The sequence below is a fragment of the Jaculus jaculus genome, chromosome 4 (assembly GCF_020740685.1).
Source record: "Jaculus jaculus isolate mJacJac1 chromosome 4, mJacJac1.mat.Y.cur, whole genome shotgun sequence".
NCBI classification, from domain to species: Eukaryota; Metazoa; Chordata; class Mammalia; order Rodentia; family Dipodidae; genus Jaculus; species Jaculus jaculus.
The window spans coordinates 160677-177583 of record NC_059105.1 but is presented as its reverse complement, the minus strand read 5'-3'; the positions used below and the strand labels follow the sequence as shown (position 1 = coordinate 177583).

Genomic DNA, 16907 nt, shown 5'->3' with positions numbered 1-16907 from the left:
GGACATTCTTCGAGATGAGCTCAGGCCATGTCTGAGCTATTTCCCTTCACACAGGCTGATATGGCTATTTTCTGTCACAGGCTGTAGCAAGGTGCTGCTGAAGCCCCGGACCTCGGAGGAGGTATCTAGCATTCTCAGGTAAGAAGTATCTATAGTTGAACAAAGCATGACATAATTATGCTGGGCTACATTCATGCTATCCTGGAGTGCTGCAAATTGAACACTCCTGGTTTAGAGCATTCCATTCAGGCATTTGTGGGACATGTTTGACATAGTCCCACCCACACTGTAAAATCACTGCTGCAGTGTGCTGCCTTTCAGGCTGACTGGATGTTCATGGACAGGATTATTCCTTTTTCCAGATCCCTATATTTTGTTGTCTGGCTGGAGGAGGCTTCCACAGTGATCTTAGGTGTAACCTGAGGGCTGGTGGGTCAGGAATTTAGAACTCAGCGTGCAGCAGTGGGACTAGAGTGGGGGAGGGCAAGAATGTTGTGCTGATCTCCAAAGCATTGTGGGAACTTTCTAAGCACTTAGGACTTTGTCATTAGAGGTGAGGCCTCTGAGGCCATTAGATAAAATCAGACTACATATACTACCTTATCTGTGCTCTGGGGACAGCTGTCAGCCTTTGCCCCCATGTCTGCCCAGCTTTGGGGTGAACTCTGCCTCCCCAGAATCTCTCACAGAGTGGAAGGGAAGATCCTTTGTCAAGACTGTGACAGGAAGGCCTAGAAAGAGGATCAGGTTCAGAGGACAGGTATCGATCGGCTCAGCAGCGTGTCCCTTGGGGACAGTGGTGTGGGTGTGGGGATACAGGCTTGATGGCCCTCCTGTATTTGTCTCAGGCACTGCCATGAGAGGAACCTGGCTGTGAACCCACAGGGAGGGAACACAGGCATGGTAGGAGGGAGCGTCCCTGTCTTTGATGAAGTCATTCTGTCCACTGCCCTCATGAACCAGGTCATCAGCTTCCACAATGTGTCTGGTAAGCCCATGCCGCCTGTGTACTCAGGGTTTTCTGTCCTTTCCAGTGCCAGGTGGAATTATCCTTCCTCATCAGCCCGTGGATTACTGAGTGGCTCACATTGTGTATACATGTTGTGCCAGTCCCTTGGCACTCTGACCTGCCAGTCATGGCAGCTCTTCCTGGATGTGTGAAAGTGTCATGTAAAGGGGTTTCTGGTACCTGTGATGCACAGTGTGCAGCAGCACATGGCCTTGGTGTTTGGGACAGCCCTTCTTTACTTAGTGTGGTGGTTGGGCTAAATTGCTCTGTTTTGGGGACAGCTATCTACAGCTAGGTGTTCAGAAGCATTCCTATTTCCTGCCAAACACCAGTAGCTTTTCCCTACCATTTTTGCCTTCCCAATTTTTCTTCTTTTATATTGTAATCATGAAGGACCAGGTATATTTAAATGTTCTAGGGGAGGCTGGGAGGTGGCACTTCTTCAGCCCTGGGTCTGAGGTGGGTGTTCCTTCTGTGAGGGTCTCACCTACAGATCACTTAGGGTGGTGTCCCCAGCAGTGAGAGTTCTTGTGCCCCTAGAAAAACCAGGAGCCTGGCAGTTTGCTTGTTCTCTGCAGGGATTCTAGTCTGCCAAGCAGGCTGTGTGCTGGAGGAGTTGAGCCACTACGTGCAGGAACATGACTTCATCATGCCCCTGGACTTGGGAGCAAAGGGCAGCTGCCACATTGGGGGCAATGTGGCGACCAACGCTGGTGGTCTGAGGTTTCTGCGATATGGCTCACTACGAGGGACTGTCCTTGGCCTGGAAGTGGTGAGCTGGGCACCAATGCTGTGCAGATCCTGGCCTAGTGGTGTCCTGGCTTCAGTTTGAGGCTATTGTCTTGGTCCCTGGTGGTGATGCAGGAGCATAGGGCTATCTTGGTGGGCAGGGACCTATCCTGGATTAGAGACCACATGGTGCTAGCTGCACAGTCCTCAGGGATGCACTGGTACACACACCACTGTGCTCATAGAGGCCCCGCTGTGGCTTCCATGTGATGCTGATGGTATGCCCACTGCCTCTTGATGAACCTTTTGATGCAGACATACTCCATGTGAACCAGGTTTCCAGGAGCCAGTGCATGAAGTTTAGCCAAGCTCAACTTGGTATGGAGTCATATGTACTTGTAGGAATTCTGGAGTCCATTTCCCCAAAACCTTGCTATATTAGTTATTCTCCTTATTGCTGTGACAAAATACCTGATCAAAACCAAAACAAACAAACAAAAAAAAAAACAAGAAAAGAAGGTTTTGTTTGGGGGGGCTGGTTACAGTCTGAGGGTACAGTCCATTATGGTAAGAAAGTCAAAGTGGCAGGAAATGTGAGGTAGCTGGTCACAGTCAAGACAGTCAGGAAGTAGAGATGAATTTTGGTGACCAGCTCACTTTCTCCTTTTTCTTCATTCTGGGACTGAGACCTTGGGATGTGTCACCCACATTTACGGTGGGTCTTTCCTGTTAAACCTTTTTGGAAATACCCTTGTAGACACAGCAAAAGCGTGTATCCATTGTGATTCTAAATCCAGTCACATTGGAAGTGGAGATTAACTGTCATACTTGCCAATCCTGAATATCGCATTTCATGGTTTCTAAAAGGTGACTTTCTGGTTTGTTAACCCAGATGACTAGAGCAGATATAAAGCCATGTTTCATCTAAATCACAAAGTTCAATTGCTTTGTTTTTTGGCTGGCTGCCATTTTTTTTTTTTTAAATGGTAGGGTCTCACTCTAACCCAGGCTGACCTGGAATTCACTATGTAGTCTCAGGGTGGCCTTGAACTCTTGGCGATCCTCCTACTTCTGCCTCCCAAGTGTTGGGATTAAAGGCATGCGCCACCATCCCTGGCTTGGCTGCCAATTTATTATACGTTGCTTCCTCATAGTCCCCAGCTCTTTAGCAAGGCTCTGATTCAAAGTGCCAGCCAGCAAGTCTTCAGGTGGGCTTGCAATGCAGGAACCATGATGCCTTGTGACCAAGACACCTTGATTGGGAGGGAGGAACCCCAGGGAAGAGTTGTCTTCTCTTTTCTCTTTGCTCCCCTCAGGTGTGTTAGCTGCCCCTTCCCAGGTGTACCCCGTGTTCCTTACTCCTCCAGCTGCCCCTTGCTTCCCTAGTTCTGTTCATTGCTCCCCCCAACTTATCTCCCCAGCTGCATTCCCTGCTCCTTCTCAAGTGTACCCTTGTGTTCCCTGCTCCCCCAGTTCTATTTATTGCTCCCAAATGTGTTCTCCTCAGCTGTGTGCCCTGCTCTCTCCAGTTGTTTTCTGCTCCTCCAGGTGTTTTCCCAACTTCCCACAGCTGTGCTTCCCCACTCCAGCTGTGTTCTTTGTTCCTTCCTAAATATGCCTCTGTATACCTTGTTCCCTGCTTTCCCAGTTCTGTTCCCTGCTCCTCCTGGGGTGTTCCTGCTCTCCAAAGCTGTGTTTCTCAGCCCAGTGTTCCCTGCTGGTGGGAACAATCTTGCTTCAGTGGGGGGCAAGGAGAATATTCCTTTAGAATCCATCCATTCCTGGGCTTATTTCATTCTGAATCAAATGGGGTGGAGTTGGGCGGGGCTTTTGGTTGACTGCATTTTCAGAATGCCTTGGAGTTGGATCAGCTTCCTGTGTGAGAGAGAGGGTAGCCTATGAGGGAAGGCTTGTCTCTCTTCTCCTGCCAGGTACTTGCTGATGGCACCATCTTGAACTGCCTGACCTCCCTGAGGAAGGACAACACGGGTTATGACTTGAAACAACTATTCATCGGGTCAGAAGGCACCCTGGGGGTCATCACCGCTGTGTCCATCTTGTGTCCACCCCGGCCCAAGGCTGTGAATGTGGCTTTCCTTGGTAGGCCCTCCACTCACATCTGAGCTTCCTTGGGGTTGGGGCGGTGGGATGGGGATTGGTTAGTTGCTCTGAACTTGGTTGCTCAAGCTGGTTCCCTTGGTTGGGCTGTTGGTGTGAGGGCAGGGTGGGAGGAGACTGTTGTTCTTAACCTGTGAGTCCTGTCCAGGGATCTAGGGCCTGCCCTGCTGGTGTCCACAACATATAGTCAGGAACTATAAGTGATTTTTATTGTCTTTAGTCATAACACACTTCACTACATAACAAAGCTGGAGTGCTATTCCTCTCTACTGCTTATCCCCAACTTGGATTTAAGAAGTCTGTAGTGTGAGATTGGGAGGGAAGAGATGCCACAGTGTAGGTTCCGGACCCCAGCCTGGTAATCACCATGGAGCAATTAATCTTTCCTGATCTCCAGCTCATAGCATCTCTACACATGAGTCCCTTTTGTTATTCACACCCCTTCATGACTGACATGAAACCAACCTCTCTTCATGTCATGACCTTCCTTCTCCTGTGATCTGTGTTCTCCTCTCTATTCTTCTTTTTTTAAGATTTTTATTTATTTATTTATTAGAGACAGAGAGAGGGATGGGAGGGAGGGAGAGAGAGAGAGAAAGAGAGAGGGGGGGAGGAGGGAGAGAGAGAGAGAGAGAATGGGTGCATCAGGGCCTCTAGCCACTGTAAATGAACTACAGATGCCTTGCCACCATGTGCATCTGGCTTACGTGGGACCTAGAGAATGAAACCTGGGTCCTTAGGCTTCACAGGCAAGTGCCTTAACCACTAAGCAATTTCTCTAGCCCTCCATTCTTCTTTTAAAATAACTTATTTATTTGTGTGTGTGCATGTGTGTGTATAGTTGTGCTATGATTTCTTGCTACTGCAAATGAATACCAGACCCATGTACTACTTTGCATCTGACTTTATATGGGTGCTAGAGAATTGAACCAGACCAATAGTCTTTGCAAGTAAGTGCCTTTAGCTGCTGAGCTACCTCCACAGCTCCTCCTTTCCTTTTTTATTTTATTTTATTTTTGTTTATTTATTTATTTATTTGAGAGCAACAGAGAGTGTGTGCGAGAGAGAGACAATGTGTGTGAGAGAGAGATAGAGAGAGAATGGGCATGCCAGGCCCTCTAGCCACTACAAATGAACTCCAGATGTGTGTGCCCCCTTGTGCATCTGGATAACGTGGGTCCTGGGGAATTGAGCCTCGAACTGGGATCCTTAGGCTTCACAGGCAAGTGCTTAACCACTAAGCAATCTCTCCAGCCCTCCTCCTCCTCCTTCTTCTCCTTCTCCTACTCCTTCTTTCTTCTTTCTTCTTCTTTTTGAGATTGGGTCTCACTCCAGCTCAGGCTGACCTGGATTTCACTATGTTTCACAAAGTATTCTCAGGGTAGCCTCATACTCACGGTGAATCTCCTACCTCTGCCTCCTGAGTGCTGGGATTAAAGGTGTGTGCCACCACGCCCAGCCTTTCCCTTCTTTTGATGAACCTTTTCTCATTTGGCTACTTCAGAGATGATGACAGGTATACTTAGTTCATCAAATCCCACTCATTTGTGTCATTGCCTTGCCTGAGGACCTTAAGGGAAGGCTCTAGCTCTATTAGTCCCTTCCCAGTTATATGTTCTTGTAGTGTGTCTTGAGTTTCCCCTCCCTTTTGCATGTGTAGTATGTGTAGCTTGTGGTGTGTGTGCATGTGTGTGTGTGTGTGTGGTATATGGATGTATGAGCACATGGAAGCTAGAAGAGAATATTTGGTGCCTTTCCTCTTATCACTCATTCCAGTATTTCCTTGAGAAGTAGTCTCTCTTTAAACTTGGAGCCATGGCATTTGTGAGCAAGGCCTAGCAGTTATATGGTCTCTGCTATTCAGAGACTGGAATTATAGACATGTGTGGCCATGCTCAGTTGTTTAACGTGGGCCATGAAGAATCAAACTCAGGCCCTCAAGCCTGTGGCAAGTGCTTTTATTTACTGAGCCATCTCTATTGCTTTTGAGTCCCTTTAAAAAGTCTCTTATTTTATGGGCTACTTCCTTAACTTCTGTGTCTCTGCATCAGATATTATACCAGGTTCTTGTTAGCTGTAAATGCAATCCAAGGTCACTTCCTATAGTGTGGAAACTCATGGCTCATGGAACCTTGTCCATGGGTTCTTAGTCACCTTGGGTAGTGCAGTGCTTGTCTCTGGATAATTGTTCCTAGAGACCAAAAGTGAGGGCACTTTTCTCAGGTGAGATTTTCATTGCTTTTGTTAAGTGGTCCTGGGTCTTTCCTCTGAAGCCTAGACACATCACCTCCTGCTCTACAGTCTTTGGGGTATCCATATGATGACATATCCCCTTGGTTCATTTCTGCCTCTATACTTGACTGGTTCTCCTGGGATTATGTTGGTAGCTGCTTATCCCTGGAACACTGCGGACCTCAGGTGTTTATAAATGAGTGTTGGATGAGTTTTTGAGGGCATCTAAGACCTGAATGCGGATGGGTGAGAGAAATACAGACCATTTCCAAAGGCTCTTGACTTGGTCTTATGTTTACAGACTTTCTCAAGAAGTGTCCCTCTGATTCCTTCTCCTATCCCAAGTGCCCTGTGGAAAGTTCTTAGGCACATTTAATGTTCAGATCTGTAGGACTAGGCTGACCTTGAGGTATACTTGTAGGCCACCCTTTGAGATATTCCCTGAAGCACCAAGCTTCTGGTCTTCATAGCCACCCAGCTTGCTGAACATGTGAGTTGGATTGATGTCACTGATGCAAATGAGGATGTGGACAAGCTGTGTGTGTGAGGCTATGGGTCCTGCTGTCCTTTCATTGTGTGGTACCTGATGCATTGTGTCCCATCGCAGGCTGCCCAGGCTTTGCTGAGGTTCTGCAGACCTTCACCACCTGCAAGGCAATGCTGAGTGAGGTCCTGTCTGCATTTGAGTTCATGGATGCTGAGTGCATGCAGCTGGTGAGGCAGCACCTCCACCTGGCCAGCCCAGTTCAAGGTACTGACTCCACACATGGCTGGGAATACCACTTATACCTTCTGTGGCTCAGAAGATTGCTCAGTGGTCATGGCGGGTGGTTCTGGACAAGTGAAGGACTTCTGGGAAGATGGAAGGTCTCTGAATGGAGCACTCTGTGCTCATTGGGTTTCATGTTTAGGAAAGATGTCCTTAATGCTTGTATTCTATCTTTAGTAGGATGAACTAGTACAATTTTCCCAGAAGAAGACTTAATGTACTAGTAAGGGATGGGACAGTGCCACTCAGTAAATTCTCATTTATGATTTCAATATATATGAAACAAAATTCACAATAGACTTCTAAAAAATCAGAGTTGGGGCTGAGAGATACCTTAGTGGTTAAGGCACTTGTCTGCAGAGGTTTGATTCTGCAGTGCCCAAGTAAGCCAGATGTACAAGGTGGTGCATGTGTCTGGAGATTATGTGACTAGGGGCCCTGGCATGCCCATTCTCTCTCTCTTTCTGTACCTCTTTCTCTGAAAATAAAAAATCCAAAGTTAAAAGTTTTCTAAATAAGTAATGCACATTTGAACTTTTAAAATATTTTTTATTATATTGATTTGGGAGAGAAAGAATCTGGGTCTCTTGCCACTGCAGACAAACTCCAAATGCATATACCACTTTGTGTGTCTGGTTTTACATGGGCACTGAGGAATTGAACCTAGGGCAGCAGGCTTTTCATGCAAATACCTTTAACTGTTGAGTTGTCTCTCCAACCCCACATTTAAACTTTTAAAAGCTTAAATAGGGTCAGGCATGATGACACACACCTTTAGTCCCAGCTCTTGGGAGGCAGAGGTAGGAGGATCACTGTGAGTTCGAGGCCACCCTGAGACTCAATAGTGAATTCCAGGTTGACCTGGGCTAGAGTGAGACCCTGCCCTGAAAAACAAAAACAAAAACAAAAAAAAGCTTAAATATATTTTTGTGATGGACAGCATTTTTGCATGCTGTAGTCATATCTGAAAATATCATTGGCCTTTTGCCCACAAATAGCCTTTCTTTAGAGTGCTGGGGTTTGATGAGAGTGGATGAGCCAGTACTGAGAGCCTGTGGTTGCTCTGCTGTACTTGTCTTTTCCCACATCAGGTTACTGGAAGGTTCCCAATGAGACAAAGCTATAAGAAAGACAGTGAGGGCTGGAGAGATGGCTTAGTGGTTAAGCCAGTTCGAGGCTCAATTCCCCAGGACCCATGTTAGCCAGATGCACAAGGGGGCACATGAATCTGGAGTTCATTTGCAGTGGCTGGAGGCCTTGGCACACCCATTTTCTCTGTCTGTCTGTTGCTTTCAAATAAATTAAAATAAACAAAAAAATTTTAAAAAAAGAAAGATGTTGAGTGGGATGGAAGATGGAACTTCACGGAGGGGTAGTCACCTGTGATCTGTTTTAGTATAAAAGACTTACGTTTTAGCTATCTGAATTCAGCCTGGCCTCAGCATCATTTTGCAAACCACCTCTATCATGTGACATAGAGCAGTTATGACTTGACACAGCAGGTAAAACCTATGCTTACTCTGCATCTCCTGCCCCCTTGCAGAGAGTCCATTCTACGTCCTGATTGAGACCTCGGGCTCCAGTGCAGAACACGATGCTGAGAAGCTGGGAAGCTTCCTTGAGCAGGTGCTGGGCTCTGGCCTGGTGACTGATGGTACCATGGCTACTGACCAGAAGAAAATTCAGGTGCTCCTATGTTGTTTTAATTTTTCCTTTTTCCCTATCCACTTATCTAGGGTCTAATATGTCCAGCAGTGGCAGGGTGTGTGGTCAAGATGTGACAAAGTTTTGTGGAATGGATAGAAAACGTCTTTGGAATGGAAAATATATTCTTGGTATCTTGAGCATTTTCATCAGTATTGTAAAACTATACCCTTACCTTCCATTTTGCTCAGGCTGCAGAGTGAATAGAGCTACATAGCCAGTCTGCTACTTATACATCAGCTGTAGGTAGCTGTAGGGAATATCTAGTGTGTCAAGAGGCAAGGAAGAACTGCAAGTGCTGTGGAAGGTGAGCCCAGAGGACCAGTGAGTCCTGTGGAAGAGAATGTTCCAAGAAAAGGGATTGACTCTGTTTCAGGAAGAGATTTGTCCTCATAGGGGAGCTAAGAAAGAGGAGGCAAACAAGCTGGTCATTTGCATGGAGGCCTGGGTAGTGAGAGTTGACATCTTCCTCTTGTCCCACTTTGGTCCTGCTAGATGCAGTCATGAGTGGCCAGAAGGGGGACAGGGAAGCTGCATAGTGCTTAGGGCTGGTCCTCCATGGAAAAGGGAAAGCAGAGGGTGTGGAGTGTTAATATACCAGCCTAGGGCTAGAGAGATGGCTTAGCAGTTAGGGCACTTGCCTGAGAAGCCTAATCTCCAGGTCCCATGTAGCCAGATGCACAGTGACACAAGTGTGCAATGTTGCCCATGTGCACAAGGGGGTGTATGTATCTGGAGTTCATTTGCAGCAGACTGAAGATCCTAGCACACCCATTCTCTCTCTCTCAAAAATAAAATTAGGGCTGGAGGGAGGGCTTAGCAGTTAAGGCATTTGCCTGTAAAGCCAAAGTACCCAGGTTCAATTCCCCAGGACCCATATTAGCCAGCTGCACAGTGGCTGGAGGCCCCGGCATGCCCATTCTCTCTCTCTCTCTCTCTCTCCCTCTTTCTCTGTCAAATAAAAAAAATATTAAAAAATAAAATTAATAATTAGGGCTGGAGAAATGGTTCAGTGGTTAAGGCGCTTGCCTGCAAAATCTAACAACCTGAGTTCCATTCCTCAGTACCCACATGAAGCCAGATGCACAAAGTGGTGCATGTATCCGGAGTTCGTTTGTAGTAGCTGGAAGCCCTGGCACACCCATTCTCTCTGTCTCTCTGTTTCTCTCTGCTTGCAAATGAATCAAAATATTTTTAAAAATTAAAAGAAAAGAAAAGGAAAAAGATACTAGCCTAGGGATGGGTTCTGTAGGGTTAGGATGTGTGACATTCCTTCCTACTTTTTTGGGAGTGGGGTTTGAGATAGGGTTTCACTCTAGCCCAGGTTGACCTGAAACTCACTATGTAGTCTCAGAGTTGCTTTGAACTCATGGCAATCTTCCTACCTCTGCCTCCTGAGTGCTGGGATCAAAGGTATGCACCACCATGCCTGGTTATCCTTCCTACTTTCAGTTTTTAAAATTCCACTTTTTATTTGTTCTTGGATAAACTCATACATAAATATCATATTTTGAGCATATGGATCTACTGTTACCCTCTCCTACATCCCTGTAACTCCTGCTGAACCCCTTTATTAGGATATATGCCTAGGAATGCTATAGCCAGATCATATGGTAAATCTATTTTTAGTTGTCTCAAGAACCTCCACACTGATTTCCACAATGGCTGTACCAGACTACATTCCCACCAATAGTGCAGAAGGGTTGCCCTTTTTCCACATCCTCAGCAACATTTATCATCATTTCTTTTCTTTTCTTTTCTTTTTATTTTTATTTTTTAAATAAGGCTCTTCTTCGGGCTGGAGAAATGGCTTAGCAGTTAAGCGCTTGCCTATGAAGCCTAAGGACCCCATTTCGAGGCTTGATTCCCTAGGAGCCACGTTAGCCAGATGCACAAGGGGGCGCACGTGTCTGGAGTTCGTTTTTAGCGGCTGGAGACCCTGGCGTGCCCATTCTCTGTCTGTCTATCTGCCTCTTTTTCTCTCTGTCTGTCGCTCTCAAATAAATAAAATAAAATAAACCAAAAAATTAAATTTATTAAAAAAATAAAAATAAAGCTCTTCTTTTCTTTTTTTAATTTTTAATTTATTTATTTGAGAGCAACAGACAGAGAGAGCAGAGGGAGATAGAGAGAGACAATGGGCACGCCAGGGCCTCCAGCCACTGCAAATGAACTCCAGACGCATGCGCCCCCTTGTGCATCTGGCTAATGTGGGTCCTGGGGAATTGAGCCTTGAGCCAGGGTCCTTAGGCTTCACAGACAAGCACTTAACCACTAAGCATCTCTTCAGCCCCATCATTTGTTTTCTTGATGATAGCCATTCTCACAGGAGTGAAATGGAATCTCAAAGTAGTTTTAATTTGCATTTCCCTGATGGCTAAGGATGCAGAACACTTTTTTAGATGTTTATATGTATCTGTATTTCTTCTTTTTATAACTCTCTATTTAGTTCCATAGCACATTTTTAAGAGAACTTTTTTTTTTCTCAAAGTTTATTAACATTTTCCATGATTATAAAAAGTATCCCATGGTAATACCCTCCCTACCCCCCCCACTTTTCCCTTTGCTATTCCATTCTCCATCATATCCCCTCCCCATCTCAATCAGTCTCTTTAAGAGAACTTTAAAAAAATATTTTATTTTTATGTATTTATGTGAGAGAGGGAAGAAGGGGGAAGGGAGGGAGAGAGAGAGAGAAAGACAGAAAATGGGTGTGCCAGGGCTTCCAGCCACTGCAAATGAAATCAGGTCCATGTGCCACCTTGTAAATCTCACTTATGTGGGTACTGGGAATTGAACCGAGGTCCTTTGGTTTTGCAGGCAAGTGTCTTAACTGCTAAGCCATCTCTCCAGCCCCATAGCCCATTTAAAAAAAATGCTTTTTATTGACAACTTCCATAATTATAAAACTATCCCATGGTAATTCCCTCCCTCCCCCCACTTTCCCCTTTGAAATTCCACTCTCCGTCATAACCCTACCCCCTCTCAGCCAGTCTCTCTTTTATTTTGATGTCATGATCTTTTCTTCCTATTATGATGGTATTGTGTAAGTAGTGTCAGGCACTGTGAGGTCATGGACATCCAGGCCATTTTGTGTCTGGAGGAGCACATTATAAGGAATCCTACCCTTCCTTTGGCTCTTACATTCTTTGCATCACCTCTTCCACAATGGACCTTGAGCCATGGAAGGTGTGATGGAGATTTTCAGTGCTGAGCACTCCTCTGTCACTTCTTCTCAGCACCATGATGCCTCCTGAGTCATCCCAATGTCGCTGCCATCTGAAAAGAGGTCCTCTAGCCAAAAGTAAGAGTAGCATTAATACATGGGTATGGATGTTAAGAGAAGTGCTTACTGGCAGTTTGGTGGGCATAGTATATATACTTTTAGCCAGACAGCAGCAGACATTACACTGCTATGGCTCATGACTACCCCTGTTGTAGGTTTTCAGTATCAGGGATATATTCCCTCACATGGAGTGGGCCTCTACTCAAATTAGAGGGCAGTTGGTTTCCCCCATAACAGATGTGCCAGTATTGCATCATTTGGTCTGGCTGGCCAAATACAAGGTTTGCAGTGTCCACTGTTGAGTATCTTCACTGGTGATTTCTCTTTCTCACATTGAACTGCATGCAAAATGGCTTTTTCCAGCTTTCTGTCAGCTTGTCTACATGGAGGAGGTTTTCAGCTCAGCTCCAGTAGGGTTTCTCAGTGACCTTACAGCCCAAGTATGTGGAGTCTTCAGCAATAGGGTTTTACTACATATTCCTGATGGGAAACCAAGGGCCTTGGCAATGGCCTGTAATATTTGGGGGCCATCAGGGACCTCCCTGGCTAACAACTCACTTGAAGGTATCCCATCCCTGGCACTGAAAATTTTCTAGCAAAAATCTATGGCTCATGAGTGTTCCATTGTCCAAAAAAGTCAGATTCCATATGATTTATTTATATCTTCTTAAGTTTTTATTAGCCCTCCCTCTACCTTTCCTTACTCAATCTCTTCCCCTGACCTCACTTAGGCCTTTTCACCCCCATTAATCTACTCTTCTACATAAATATATACAATACCATCCTATTAGGTCCTCCCTTTCTCCCTTTCTATTTCCTTTATATCTCCTTTCTAGCTTACTGGCCTATGCTACTAAGTTTTCTTCCTACTCACACAGAAGTCCAGTTATTTGTAGCTAGGATCCACATATGAGAGATAGCATGCGATGTTTGGTTTTTAGGGCCTGGGTTACCTCACTTAGTATAATCCTTTCCAGATCCATCAATTTTCCAAATTTCATAACTTCATTTTTCTTTACCACTAAGTAGAACTCCATTGCATAAATGTGCCACATCTTCATTACCACTGATCAGTTGAGAGACATCTAGGCTGGTTCCATTTCCTAGCTATTGTGAATAGAGCAGCAGTAAACATGGTTGAGCAAGTGTCTCTAAAGTAGTGAGATGAGTCCTTAGGATATATGCCTAGGAGTGCTATAGCTAGGTCATATGGTAGATCTATTTTTAGCTGTCTCAGGAACCTCCACACTGATTTCCATAATGGCTGAACCAGATTACATTCCCACCAACAGTGTAGAAGGGCTCCTCTTTTTCAACATCCTCACCAGCAGTTGTGTTCATTTGTTTTCATGATGGTAGCCAGTCTGACAGGAGTAAGATGGAATCTCAACATAGTTTTAATCTGCATTTCCCTGATGACTAGGGATGTTGAACATTTTTTTTTTAGATGTTTATATGTCATCTGTGTTTCTTCTTTTGAGAACTCTCTATTTAGATCCATAGCCCATTTCTTAATTGGGTTGTTTGATTTCTTATTGTTTAATTTTTTGAGTTCTTTAGATATCATAGATATTAATCCTCTATCAGATGTATAGCTGGCAAAGATTTTCTCCCATTCTGTAGGTTGCCTCTTTGCTCTATTCACAGTGTCTTTTGCTGCACAAAAGGCTTGCAATTTCATTAGGTCCCAGCAGTTAATTTGTGGTTTTATTGCCTGAGCAATTGGGTTATATTCAGAAAGTCTTCGCCAAGACCAGTATGTTGAAGGGTTTCCCCTACTTTTTCCTCTAGCAGTTTCAGAGTTTCAGATCTGATATTAAAGTCTTTGATCCATTTGGACTTAGTTCTTGTGCACAGAGATAAGGATCTATTTTCATCCTTCTACATATAGATAGCCAGTTTTCCAAGCATCACATGTTGAAGAGGCTGTCTTTTCTCCAATGCATATTTTTGTCAAAAATCAGATGGTTGTAGCTGCCTGAATTAACATCTAGATCCTCTATTCTGTCCCATTGATCTACCTGTCTGTCTTTGTTCCAGTGCCATGCTGTTTTTGTTACTATGGCTTTGTGTTATAGCTTGAAATTGGATATGGTGATACCACCAGCCTTATTTTTGTTGCTCAAAATTGTTTTGGCTGGGGCTGGAGAGATGGCTTAGTGGTTAAGGTGCTTGCCAGCAAAGTCAAAAAGGACCTTGGTTTGATTCCTCAGGACCCAAGCAAGCCAGATGCACAAGGGGGTGCATGCATCTGAAGTTTGTTTGCAGTGGCACGGGGCCCTGGCACACCCATTCTCTTTCTCTTTCTTGCTCTCTCTCTTTCTCTCTACCTGCCTATTTCTATCTCTCTCTCTCAAATTAATAAATAAAATAAAATATTTAAAAAATTGTTTTGGCTATTCCAGTTTTTGTGTGCTTTCAAACAAATCTTAGGATTGTTTTTTTCTACTTTTGTGAAGAATACCACTGGAATTTTAATGGGGATTGCATTAAATGTGTAGGTTGCTTTTGATAAGATTGCCATTTTCACAATATTGATTCTTCCAATCCAAGAACAAGGGATGTCTTTCCGTTTCCTAGTGTCTTCTGCAATTTCTTGCTTGAGTGTTTTAAAATTTTCATTGTAGAGATCCTTCACTTCCTTGATTAGGTTTATTTCATGGCACTTTATTTTTTTGATGCAATTGTGAATGGGAGTGATTCTCTGATTTTATCCTCAAGTTGTTTGTTGTTAGCATATAGGAAGGCTACTGATTTCTGTGTTTATTTTGTATCCTGCTACATGGCTATAGGTGTTTATCACCTCTAACAGTTTTCTGGTAGAGTCTTTAGGGTCCTTTATGTGTAGAATCATGTCATCTGCAAATAATGATAACTTGATCCCTTCCTTTCCAACTTGTATCCCTTTTATGTGTGTCTCTTGCTCTATTGCTATGGCTAAGACTTCTAGTACTATATTAAATAAAAGTGGGGACAGTGGGCACCCTTGTCTTGTTCCTGATTTTAGTAGCAAAGCTTCAAGTTTTTCTCCATTTAGTATTATGTTGGCTGTAGGCTTGTCATAAATAGCCTTTATTATGCTGAGATATGTTCCTCTTATTCCCAGTCTCTGTAGGACTTTTATCATGAAGGGATGTTAGATTTTTGTCAGATGCTTTTTATGCATCTAATGAGATGGTCATGTGACTTTTGTCCTTCAGTCCATTTATATAATGTATTACATTTGTTGATTCACATATGTTGAACCATCCCTGGATCTCTGGGATAAAGCCTACTTGGTCAGGGTGAATAATCTTTCTGATATATTCTTGTATTCTGTTTGCCAATATTTTGTTGAGAATTTTTGCATCTATGTTCATGATGGAGATTGGTCTGTAATTTTCTTTTTTTTGTTTTGTCTTTGCCTGGTCTTGGTATCCAGGTGATGCTGGCTTCATAGAAGGAATTTGGTAGGATTCCTTCTTTTTCTATTTTATGGAAAAGTTTCAGAAGTATTGGTGTTAGTTCTTCCATGGAGGTCTGGTAAAATTCATTGGTGAATATATCTGTGCTTGGACTTTATTTAGTTGGGAGATTTTTGTTTGTTTGTTTGTTTGGACATTCAGACTTTATTGAACAAAGTAGCCAGGAAAGGAATTCAACATTTATAAGATATATTTATTATTTTTTTCTGACCAAAGTGCAATGATTTAAATCTTTTTAAAGAAATATCTATGAAAAAAGTATTTCAGAAAATAAAATACAAATTGGAAAATTAACCATTAGATTGCTTTTTCTAATTTATTCTAACTATATGTTTAGTCTAGAAAACAAAACAGAGCAAAACAAAAATCCTTTGAAGTATGATTAAAATGAGAAGTGAGCCACAGTAACACAAATCTAGCATATGTATCTCAAGGTTCTCTTGCTAGGAATTTTGTTAACATCAACTAACAATGAATAGCACTGTGTATGGAGCACAAGGACATGATGTGAATGTGATCCTGACCCCAGATTCTGTCAGAAGAATGCAGACAATTCTTCCAGGTTCTGAACCCCTCCAACTCCAGCCCAAACCTTGGAAGCAGAGTTGCATACAACTTTCAGATAGCTTTTCCTCTTCCTACAGGAAATGGTCAGTTACTTGATAAATACTAAAACATTGCTAGGAATCCACTTTATGAGTGTGTTTACTACACACCTTGTGTAGGACCTGACTACACAAAAAAGCTCTTTTAAATTTGCTCTACAAATTTAGTCAATAGCTGGGAGAGTTTTGATAACTGCTTGGATCTCCATACTTGTTATAGGTCTATTTAAGTGGTTAATCTCATCTTGATTTAATTTTGGTAGGTCATATAAATCAAGGAATCATCCCATTTCTTTCAGATTTTCAAACTAAGTGGAATATATGTTCTTCTAGTAAGCCCCTATGACTTTTAAATTTCTCTGGTATCTGTTGTGATAGTGCCTTTTTCATCTCTTTTGGTCAGATTTGCTAAAGGCTTATCAATCTTGTTTATCCTTTCAAAGAATCAACTCTTTGTTTCATTGATTCTTTGGATTTTTTTTTTTTTTTGGTTTCTATTTCATTAGTTTCTGCCATAATATTTTCTTTATTATTTCTTCCCATCTACTAATTTTTGGTTTGCCTTGTTCTTCTTTTTTCCAAGGCTTTAAGGTGAAGCATTAAGTTATTTACTTGCGACCTTGAACCGGGGTACTTAGGCTTCACAGGCAAGCGCTTAACCGCTAAGCCATCTCTCCAGCCCTCCTTTAGAATATTTATATGGTGTATTACATTAATCAATTTGTATATGTTGAACCATCCCTGTATCCTTGGGATAAAGCCAACTGGGTTGGGGTGGATAATCTTTCTTAAATATTCTTGTATTCTGCTTGCCAATGTTTTGTTCAGAATTTTTGCATCTGTATTCATGAGGGAGATTGGTCTATAATTTTCTTTCTTTTTTTTTTATTCTGTCTTTGTCTGGTTTGGTATCAGGGTGACGCTGACTTCATAGAAGGAATTTGGAAGAATTCCTTTTCTTTTCTATTTTATGGAAAAGTTTGAGAAGCAG

General features: G+C 43.2%; 1 protein-coding gene across 4 annotated transcripts in view; it reads left to right on the top strand.

The window, feature by feature from the left end:
- D2hgdh (D-2-hydroxyglutarate dehydrogenase) overlaps nt 1-16907 on the top strand; it is a 37768-nt gene that overhangs the window by 9411 nt on the left and 11450 nt on the right. For all 4 annotated transcript variants that reach the window (XM_045148188.1, XM_045148190.1, XM_045148189.1 and 1 more), the window contains 6 exons: nt 81-138; nt 849-988; nt 1588-1781; nt 3670-3838; nt 6696-6839; nt 8401-8543. In XM_045148188.1, the coding sequence (XP_045004123.1) occupies nt 81-138; nt 849-988; nt 1588-1781; nt 3670-3838; nt 6696-6839; nt 8401-8543 (848 nt within the window). The remainder of the gene's footprint in view (nt 1-80; nt 139-848; nt 989-1587; nt 1782-3669; nt 3839-6695; nt 6840-8400; nt 8544-16907) is intronic.